The 9,784-nt window shown below is 48.4% G+C and overlaps 2 protein-coding genes across 9 annotated transcripts; both read right to left on the reverse strand.

Moving 5' to 3' along the window:
* Nucleotides 1-254: 254 nt before the first annotated feature.
* Nucleotides 255-4,758, reverse strand: Culd (CUB and LDLa domain). Of its 4 annotated transcripts, none has more exons than XM_017172773.3 (6): nucleotides 4,398-4,758; nucleotides 4,003-4,336; nucleotides 3,545-3,949; nucleotides 2,317-2,685; nucleotides 1,556-2,260; nucleotides 255-1,473 (listed from the first exon to the last, which is right to left on the reverse strand). In XM_017172773.3, exons 1-6 carry the CDS (start codon nucleotides 4,605-4,607, stop codon nucleotides 581-583), a joined length of 2,916 nt encoding a protein of 971 aa, XP_017028262.1. In that variant the 5' UTR covers nucleotides 4,608-4,758; the 3' UTR covers nucleotides 255-580. The 4 variants fall into 4 exon arrangements, with proteins under 4 accessions (XP_017028262.1, XP_017028261.1, XP_017028264.1 ...); XM_017172772.3 differs by having other exon boundaries at nucleotides 4,003-4,339; XM_017172775.3 differs by having other exon boundaries at nucleotides 1,159-1,487.
* Nucleotides 4,759-4,839: 81 nt separating this feature from the next.
* On the reverse strand, nucleotides 4,840-9,553 carry Idh (isocitrate dehydrogenase [NADP] cytoplasmic). Of its 5 annotated transcripts, none has more exons than XM_070285864.1 (4): nucleotides 9,421-9,439; nucleotides 6,964-7,103; nucleotides 6,452-6,508; nucleotides 4,840-6,364 (listed from the first exon to the last, which is right to left on the reverse strand). In XM_070285864.1, the coding sequence occupies exons 2-4, from the start codon at nucleotides 7,063-7,065 to the stop codon at nucleotides 5,084-5,086; spliced, it is 1,440 nt and encodes a 479-aa protein (XP_070141965.1). In that variant the 5' UTR covers nucleotides 7,066-7,103; nucleotides 9,421-9,439; the 3' UTR covers nucleotides 4,840-5,083. The 5 variants fall into 5 exon arrangements, with proteins under 5 accessions (XP_070141965.1, XP_017028265.1, XP_070141966.1 ...); XM_017172776.3 differs by lacking the exon at nucleotides 9,421-9,439 and adding an exon at nucleotides 7,164-7,537; XM_070285865.1 differs by lacking the exon at nucleotides 9,421-9,439 and adding an exon at nucleotides 7,164-7,532 and having other exon boundaries at nucleotides 4,840-6,334.
* Between the last annotated feature and the right edge of the window lie 231 nt (nucleotides 9,554-9,784).

The following is a 9,784-nucleotide window of genomic DNA, read 5'->3' on the forward strand; positions in this document are numbered from 1 at the left end:
TTTTATTATTATTTGGCACCTTTGAGGCACCCCATGGCAAGGATCATATAATAACAAGATGCATAATGTCCATTTAAAAATGGAATGGCGTTACTCATCTTGTTATTATAAGATCCTTGGCCAGTGCGTTTCACACTGTAGCTTCAAGGTCTAGGAGCAACTAGAGCTTTCTTTACGTCCAGGTTCTTACAGTTTGATGCGCACTGGCGCTAAACGCTACACGTATAACGCTAAACCAGAATAAAAGTAACCAATAAAATGCTAACTATTAACGTAATTATTTATTCCCTTCGGGTGGTATGTTTATATATAATATAGAATACAAATGTTGAGACCTGTTTGCTAGTTCAATTTGGATTAATTGTGGTGGAAAGGATACTTAAATATCAACTAAGAACAAATAAGAAAGTTAACTCCGTCACGCCGAAGTTTGTATAAAAGTTCCAGCACATTAACCCAACTTAGACTAGTAACATATCTATATAACTGTGACCAGATCCCGACCAGAATCACCCCAGGCTTTAATACTATCGTTCCACTCGGCTGTTCCTTCAAGATTTTCACAATCACCAGAGCTACCTCAGATGAAGAACAGCCGTTGCATTCCCTCGGCTCTTTTCTGAGGCGTGGACACCGCCATTGCAGCATAGTTCATCAGCAGATCAGCCGACGAGCTGCGCTGGATGAGACGTCTCCGGCCACCGGCAGCCGTGTTGCTAAAGGATCTGCTACGCACATGACTTCGGCGGCGGCGTTTGGGACGCTGGGCCACGGCTCCAAAGCAGGACACCTGCTGCTCCGCCTCGCTCTCGCTTTCGCTGTGATTCGGAGGCGGGGGTATCTCCTCCATCGTCATGTGGGACTGAAGCGTCTGGTTGGAGTGCTCCTGCGAATCTCTAGTTATGGTTTCCGCCGAATCACTTGCCTCGGTGACGGTCAAGCGAGCTCGCTTCCCCACACTGTAGCTGGAGGGATCTCTCGACAGCTCCGAGCCAAAGTTGCTGCTGCTCCGCTCGTGTGGAAGATTGGTGCCGTAGCTCAGGAAGTCCGGGAATGGCAGGTGCAGCTCCTCGGCGGTGAAGGCCTCGGGGGAGGAGAAGGTGTGTCGCAGCCGCTGGACCCTGTATCCTCTTCCAGGCGGCACCTGTTGCACCACCAGCCACGATCGCTTCAGGTACGTATGCTCCGTGCAGTTGCTACCGATCTGCTGCTCCTGGTCCTGATTCTGGTTCTGGGTGGAGGTCACCAGACTGCCGGCTGTCGTGGAGGGCAGGCCTAGAGTGAGTGAAATGCTGAGGGAGTCGTCGACTTCCTGGGTGCACTCATCCGCCGTGCTACCGGGCGTCGTGGCTGGCCCACCGGCTGCGGATAGTTCACCCCCAGGGGGTAGCGGTGACGGGCCCGTTGAAACCCCCACGGATTGGAGGCGGACCCCTGGCTCCTTTGCTGCCGCGAGAGACGAGCCTGCAGCGCCTGCAAGTGGGACTCTGTGGGTAAGTTAGCGACTGCAGGGCGGGATTGGGGTATGGGTTTTGTGGCACCCTCAACTACCTACCACAAATGGCCGTGGCCAGGAGCATTCGCTGGGCCATCGTCTGGCACTGCTCCGCGTCCTCATTGGTGTCCGTGGCGGCCACAGCGTGGGTCATCGCTGCCGCCGACGTACTGGGCTGTTCCTGATCCCTGTCCAAGCTGCAGCTGCGATGGAGCGGTAGCACGGACTGCATGGTGCAGTTGCTGGGAGCACGGCTGCAGCTCCTATCCCGTGGAGGCGGACGACGTGCTCGCCGCTGGCGACGAGGCTCCCTCAGCTCCTGCTGCATTCCCACTTTGATCACTTCCTCGTAGTCGGGCGGAGCTTCGTAGCTGGGTGGCTCATCGGGCGTGCGATCCTCGTCCTGGCGATCTAGCAGTTCACTGATCGTCTGCAGGTGGCTCTGAAGCTCCCGCTGGTGGCGCGCCCTCACACCCATCCTGTATAGGATCACCATCCAACCGGAGAGAACGCCAAAGATGCCCAGCGTGCTGATGATAAAGATGCCCGTGGCCGTTTTGAGGTCCGGATACTGATCCATCTTGGGGAAGTAGTAGTTGGGCTTGTGGGAGTACCAACGCCGGTCGTGGTGCAAGTGCGCCCAGTCCTCCTCGCAGGAATCCGGCTCGTCGCTGCCATCGCCGCAGTGATCGAAGCCATCGCAATGGAGGCGGATGGAGATGCAGTGATTGTTCCCGCACAGGAACTCCGAACCAATGTAGCAATCTAAGTTAAGGATTTTCCTTTATGCCTTTCATCTTCTACTCTCCCAGCACACTTACTCAAATAGTTGAAGACGCTGTAGACAATGGCCAGCTTGGAGGACATCCCAAAAACACCGCGCAGGCGAATGTAGTAGCCAGCGAGAATGGGGGCCACATGGCTCTCCTTGCTCAATCCATTGTTCGGCCACATCACGTTCTCAATCTCCACGGCATCGGAGGTGGTGCCCTGCCGGATGGTCAGCTCGGAACGAGCGGCCATGCCATAGAAGTCCTCAACGCGCAACGAGATGTGGGTCTTCATCATCATATAGTTATTGCCGGGCTTAATGATCCAGATGCAGTCAAAGAGCCGGACATCCGTGGCGTTTTCGATCATGTTCATCATGGTGATGGCGCCCCCAGGCCCAGTGACCATTCCACCACAGTCTGGAGGAAATAATTGAAAAAGATTAGTGTTAATTATAATGATATTCTAGGTGATGTTTTTATAAAAGCCCTTTTCCATCATAATTCCCCGTATGTAACTCTTCACAATCCATGTTATATTCAAACCTGCCCCAACAATGCATAACCCACTCATCCCCTTTCTTGGCTTATATATAAACAAAGTACCCTTTGGGCAATGATCCAAGAAATCGATTGTCTTACTCAACAGGCCAACCCACAACAGTCACCCAGTTTCCACTTCAACGCCTTGCATTGACATTGATATTCGTCAAGAGTCCGAGCCTTCCGCCCATTTCCTCTGCCAAAATCAATATGACAATTGCCTGCAGACCTTCAAGTGCCCAACTAATCCGGCAATTATCCCCCATGTCACCATTCACAGCCAAAGAAACTAAAGCTACGCCCCACTATATGGTGCCTCCTTCTTATAAGATGTAAATTATATCACAAACAAAATAATATCATTTCGATTTTTGTCTAAATTTAATAAACAATATGATGTTAATGGAATCAGAGTAAAAAAGTATTCAAGGAACTAAGTAAAGATTAGATTTTAAATTTTGTTGAATACCTTTCCGCTCAATTATAATTGATTTAAAGTTCTATTTTACAATTCTTTTGAACTATAAATTATATCACAAACAAATTAATTATCTTTTGATTTTTATTATAATTTGATGAATGATTAACTTTCGAATCTATGAAATCAATTGGAAAAAAGAGTTAAAGCATTTAAGGAAGTAAAATTCTTTTCTGCTCAACTTTAATCTAAAATTCCCTTTATAGCTTTTATAGGAATAAACTCTTTAAATTGAAATGTCACCGGAGTATTACTCACCTGTATAGGGCACCAGCCGTTCGTCCTTCAGCTGCTTGGACGAAACAAAGCTCACCTCGGCTCGAAAACCCACTCCAGTGGCTGAATTGCCCCGGAACTGTAACAGCAGCGACTTTCCGCTGCTCACTGTGATTGGTGGCCGGAAATGCTCGCCCGTATACGAGTCCAACATCTGGCCATTGGAGTCAAAGATCTCCAGGGTAGAGGCCAGGCCCAGCTGGAAGTCGGTAAAGTCCAGCCGGACCTGGCAGTTGTCCGCCTCGCAGGTGAGGATGTGCTCGATGCCATAGTCCCGGGGATAGGGCATGGGGAAGTACGGCGTGGAGATCACCTGCGGTAGGTGCTTAGCATTCCCATTGCCCACAATGGACTGCTTGGGGGAACCACTTACTATCCGCACATTACCTATTAGGGGGAATATTTTAACTTAAACCCCAATAGAATCCCTCTAAACTTACGCTCTGAGAAGTACTGCAGCGAGAAGACATGGGCATTGGTGGCCCTGTAAAAAAACTTGAGCTGCAGCGTCCTGGTTTTGCTTCGGAAGACCTTGCCGTCGCCGCAGAACTCCTGTCCCGAGATGGTGGAGTCGTAGGGTGGCTCTGAGAACTGGATGTGCTCGCAGGGACACATGCTGGACTTGCTGCCGCCCGTGTTGCCGCAGCTCTTAGAGAAATTCGCATAGGTGAATGTCACCCGGATGACGCACTCGGCGCAGGTGACCAGCTCCAGGCTGCACTGGTACCACACGTCTCCCGCCACCGCATCGTTCTTAAAGCCCAGCGGCGAGCTCTGCTGCAAATTCTTGGATGCTGATCCTGGCGTGAATCACTGGGAAATCACACACACTCACCCGATAGGCGGTGTAGCTCACATTCCGGGCGTGCAACTCGCCAGGCGGACTGCCCAGCTCCAGGAAGTGCCGTCGCCCATCCCAGTGGTTGCATATATCCAGGTCCCGGTAGCTGTTGCTCGCTGGATACGCCGCTCCTGGCGAGTGCCAGTAGAACAGGCAGACGATGTAGGCCAGCAGGTAGCCATAGCCCAAGATATGGGCCAGCATGGATAGTATGTTCCTCCGATTCGGATCTTGGTCCCCTTCCGCTTGAATATTCGCCGTGTGCAGTGCCGCCCAGTGTTGTGGCACGACTGTGGCCGCCACATCGCTGGCAAGTGGCAAATCCAATAACGGCTGGACCTAGAAGAAGCCGCACAAGTGGGCCGGCCGTCCGCCCGCCGGTCCACGTAACGTGTCGAGCCCACCCTCGCCTCGACTGGGTTAAAGACCTCTTGAGTCCGGTATAAAAATACATTTATTTGAAATTGTTCTTCCGTTTTGAACGTTTCTGGGAAATGGTTTCGGGTTTTGGCGTCTCGCAGAGACAATGAACAGTGACACATGCATCGAGGACACAATACAGTTAGCCTAGGACATGCACAGCTACATGGACAAATGGAAATATCGTAGTATATGGTGACAAGGACGAGGCTTCGCTTGGTGGCTCCCTAGAGGTGCGAGGCCTGTGGCTCGCCGGCTAGTCACTTGGCGGCGGCGGCGTTCTTGGCCAGGGCTGCGCCCAGGTTCTTGGCCAGCGTGTCCATGAACTCGAACGTCTCCTGGTAGTCCTTGCGCTCCACAGCATTGATGCTGCCCTTGATGCAGATGGCCAAATCCTTGGTCATGGCACCGCCCTCGATGGTGTCGATGCACACCTGCTCCAGAGTCTCGGCGAACTGCTTCAGGGGCTCGTTGTCGTCCAGCTTGGCGCGGTGCAGCAGGCCGCGGGTCCAGGCGAAGATCGAGGCAATGGGGTTGGTGGAGGTCTCCTTGCCCTGCTGGTAGAAGCGGAAGTGGCGAGTCACAGTGCCGTGAGCGGCCTCAGCCTCCACGGTCTTGCCGTCGGGGCACAGCAGCACGGAGGTCATCAGACCCAGAGAGCCGTAGCCCTGGGCGACGGAGTCGGACTGCACATCACCGTCGTAGTTCTTGCAGGCCCACACGAAGCCACCCTCCGACTTCATGGCATAGGCCACCATGTCGTCGATGAGACGGTGCTCGTACCAGATGCCCGCCGCCTCGTACTCCGACTTGTACTGCTTGTTGTACAGATCCTCAAAGATGTCCTTGAAGCGGCCATCGTACTTCTTCAGGATCGTGTTCTTGGTGCTCATGTACAGCGGCAGCTTGCGGTCCAGCGCGTACTTGAACGAGGCGTGGGCAAAATCGACGATGGAAGCGTCAGTGTTGAACATGCCCAGGGCGACGCCAGCGCCCTTGAAGTCGTTAATCACCTCCTCGATGACCTGGCCGTCGTTGCCCTTCCAGGTGAGGGTGAGCTTACCAGGACCGGGCACCACATAGTCCACTGCCTTGTACTGATCGGCGTGGGCGTGGCGACCGATGACGATGGGCTTCTGCCAGCCGGTGACGAGGCGGGGCACGTTCTTGCAGATGATGGCCTCACGGAAGACGGTGCCGCCGAGAATGTTACGAATGGTGCCGTTTGGCGACTTCCACATCTTCTTCAGCTTGAACTCCTCCACGCGCTTCTCGTCGGGGGTGATGGTGGCACACTTGATGCCAACGTTGTACTTCTTGATGGCCTCGGCGCAGTCGATAGTCACCTGGTCCTCAGTCTTGTCACGGTACTCAATACCCAGATCGTAGGTGTGCAGCTCGATGTCCAGGAAGGGCAGGATCAGCTTGTCCTTGATCGAATCCCAGATGATGCGGGTCATCTCGTCACCGAGGACATCCACCACGGGTCCGGCTTTAATCTTCTGGGCCATCTGTGTGGGAGAGCAGACCGGCAATGAGGACTTGAAGGTGGGAAAGGGGGTTCTTATTAGCTATTATAATTATGTTAGGCGAAAAATGGAGTGCAACAGGCGTGTCTGGGCATTCACCTCGCTCACAGTGAGATTCTTCTTATTATCCATGGTAATCTTGAGTGGATTGGGTTGCTAGACACAGGCAAAATAGGCGAAAAGTGAGTAAAGATGATGATACTGACAGTCGGCTAAAGCAAAGTGAACTTTGATCCGGATAGATGGAGCAGGGTGCGTCGATTTTTGTTATTTTTTAAGAAAGGTGAATATTTAAGGGGTTTTCTTTAGAAAATATTAAAATAATTCCAATAAATTGTAAGAAAAGTGAACTTTGAACTTTTCTATCTTAAAGATTCTTAAATCAAATATATGTTTAAATATTATTTTTAAGCCTGGATCCTACAGTGCATACTGTTCTTCAGATAATTATGAAATAAACCAAGATCTTGGTTCTTTCTATTCTATGATCTCAGAAAATAGTCCCCTAGATTATTTTCTCATCCGAAATATCGATCCACCCTGGCCCGAAAACTTTGACAGCACAGGAAGTTAGATAGGGCGTCGAAAAGGGCAACGCCGGATGAACCTACCACGGAGCTGCTGGCGAAATTCGCCCGGAATACGGCACGGATGAGCTGCGGCTGCCGGTGGACCGACGTCATCAGAGCTGCGGAGCGGCGCACGGCAAACATTTTACAACTTGCGGATTATTATGAATGAATTGGGGGGACTGGAAACGAGAGACAGAATATTCAGCTTTGTCACCAACTAATAACAGATCGAAACTGACACTGAAAGCCCGGCATTAAGCGAAAGTCTCCGGACAAAAACTGTGCAGGCGGCTGGCGCGTCGTAGCTGTAACTGATAATTGTGCCGTTATTCGGTGCAGTTTTTGATTCTCCTCTCCAGGCGATTGTTGCGCAATCGGCGTAATCACAACGTACTAAATGCTCGCACTGATAAGATTTAGCTGACGGACTTTGATAAGCTGCTCTCGCAACCACACTCGACGCATAAAGTACCAGCTTTTAATTAATATTGCAGCTTGTAAATAAATAATAAACACTTAGAAATGCACCAGACTGGTAATCGTTATCGCTGGCAGCTGGACTTCTCAACTCGATTTGCATTGCGGGTGGTGGCCTCGCTCTCACTCTCTCTGGCTCTCTCTTTCAATTCCGCCCACTCGCAACTGTTGCTATTATCAGCTGGCAAAAACTTTTCCACTATTTGAAAGCATAAGCCGGGGCCAGCAGCTTTTACGCAGAGTTCAGGGCCGACTTGATAATTTCACAACAGGCGCGTGCTGGGATTTTTTGATTTTTTTTTCCATCTTGTCTAACAGCTGACCGATAACGATAGCCGGAGTGATGGCACTGTGACAGGTCACAGCTGATATTTTTTGAACGGGGGCGCCAACGCAGAGGCTCGCTCTGATTATCTCGAAACGTCTGCCTACCAAGCTTCTTATCTTTTCCAGTCAATGCCGCTCAATTGTACAACTAATCGCAATTGCGTGATTCTATTTTGACGTTGGTTTCTTTTCTTGATTCAATTAAAATAATGAGAGCGTTTAGCTTTGATTCCAGAGATTTTCTAAAGTGGGATACTACCTTCTTCAACTAGTTAATTAGCATGCCCATGGTGGCGCGATCGCGCATCACGCATCACGCCATGTGCCAGACCACGCCCACAAATGGGGGAAATAGAGAGGCGGTGGCCAAAGAATATCAATATTCAAGCTTTCACAAACGGTTTTTTGTAGCACATCTGTGCCGGCAGACTTCGAACACAAGCTCAACAATATCAAATTCCAACCCACACCCCCTTACTTCTATTGTATCAAAACACGTCAAAGATAAGATTCGGCATTGGTAAATAAACATGCAATGTCAGGGCGCAAAATACAGTGGACATAACTAATGGAGTTTTTAAGAGTAAATTGTAAAAGGGATATTTTAACTATGTATCTATGAATTACAAGTCAAACTTAAAATTTTCGAGCTGTAACTATACTTCTCCCAAATTTTTCTTTTTAAGATTAAGAAGTTAAAATTCAATCTACCATTAGATTCTAATTTTCTTTATTTTTCTAGATTTTGTTTGAACTTTGACCCAAGAAACATAAAATTAATTGTATTAACATGTATTCAGATGATTAATTAAATTTCAAAATATTTTATAAATATTTAAAATTGTATATCAACAATTAATGGATTATTAAATATCAGAATAATTCGCATATCAGGAATTCTTCACTTGAATATGCTAACGTCATCAGTTTCTAATCTCGCGTCACTAACCTTCTCTAAGATTTTCTCTCAGAATTACAAAATAATAAATATTTGCATAAAACAAATAAACTAACAATTTCCTAACTATAGATGTTTGACTGTATTGCACAAATTCCCATGAGATACGAGCCCTCGCCAGGGGCTATCTGGAGATGTTCTCGAACCGTCTATTTGTAGATATACAAAGTATTTGTGCTTTAATTAAAACTGTCGACACGATTCACGATTAAACTTTGGACGCCCGGCACCTGGAGACTAACAGGTGAAGGAGAAAAGCTGGTTACGTGTCTGTCTCTGTCTCCATAATTTATCCCTATCTCTTTCTGCTCTTTCACCTCTTTCTCTTTGCCTCTGTCTCTAGCTTATTTTCAGAAGAGACACAGGCACAGCAGCGAAAACCGGTGAGAGAAAACAAACGCAGACGCAGATAAAAATGCATAAAAAAACAAGACCGGCGGGGAAAGTTCGGCGACAAAAGTAAATAGTAAATAGATGGGGGCTAAATAGGTTGGGGCCAGGGGTTATGCATAGATTTAAACAACGTTAAATATTCACATTAACACGGCTCAAAGCCCAATGATTTGCATATCAGCCCAATTACGAATTCTCCATTTTATTTTTTTGCACACAGATAAATTGCAAGTCAGCGTTACGAGTGCAGCATAAAACTGATTGAGATAAGATTAGAGGGTGGGCGTGACGAGGAAAATTTGGAAACCGTGCTTTATGTAACCCCCTAGGACTCCACTTACCTTTCAGAATATTTAAACTGCCGGATTTAGAACGTACGAACGTAGAAAAGACCGAAAAATGGCGAACCACTCCCAATCAGACACAGCGACTAAGTGATTTCGAGAGCCAACAAATAAACTAGGGTTGTTGATAATATATCAAAATATCAATATATCGATATTTTTTGTCTGAAAACGATATATTTATATCGTGAAATTTTTTTGCCCAAATATCGAAATCATGATATTTTTTTTGATATTTTCCCCTTGGTCACTCTGAACTTCAAAGTAAAATGTCAAAACAAAGTTTTACATGCTTGGGGTCGAATTCTCGTGTAGAATGTAGAGTGTTCGAGAGCGAACAACATAGACTTCGGCAGCCTTC

This window comes from Drosophila kikkawai, chromosome 3L (genome assembly GCF_030179895.1).
Source record: "Drosophila kikkawai strain 14028-0561.14 chromosome 3L, DkikHiC1v2, whole genome shotgun sequence".
NCBI lineage: Eukaryota > Metazoa > Arthropoda > Insecta > Diptera > Drosophilidae > Drosophila > Drosophila kikkawai.

What these genes read in the sequence shown, in the direction of transcription:
- Culd (XM_017172772.3), bottom strand. Translation starts at nt 4,607, where the DNA reads ATGCTGGCCCATATCTTGGGCTATGGCTACCTGCTGGCCTACATCGTC. An exon ending in TGAGCTACACCGCCTATCGG is followed by an intron (nt 4,340 to 4,397) that starts GTGAGTGTGTGT and finishes AAGAATTTGCAG; the next exon opens with CAGAGCTCGCCGCTGGGCTT. An exon ending in CAGCGTCTTCAACTATTTGA is followed by an intron (nt 2,261 to 2,316) that starts GTAAGTGTGCTG and finishes TCCTTAACTTAG; the next exon opens with ATTGCTACATTGGTTCGGAG.
- Idh (XM_070285864.1), bottom strand. Translation starts at nt 7,065, where the DNA reads ATGTTTGCCGTGCGCCGCTCCGCAGCTCTGATGACGTCGGTCCACCGG. An exon ending in ATTTCGCCAGCAGCTCCGTG is followed by an intron (nt 6,509 to 6,963) that starts GTAGGTTCATCC and finishes GCCTGTGTCTAG; the next exon opens with CAACCCAATCCACTCAAGAT. An exon ending in AGAATCTCACTGTGAGCGAG is followed by an intron (nt 6,365 to 6,451) that starts GTGAATGCCCAG and finishes CCCACCTTCAAG; the next exon opens with TCCTCATTGCCGGTCTGCTC.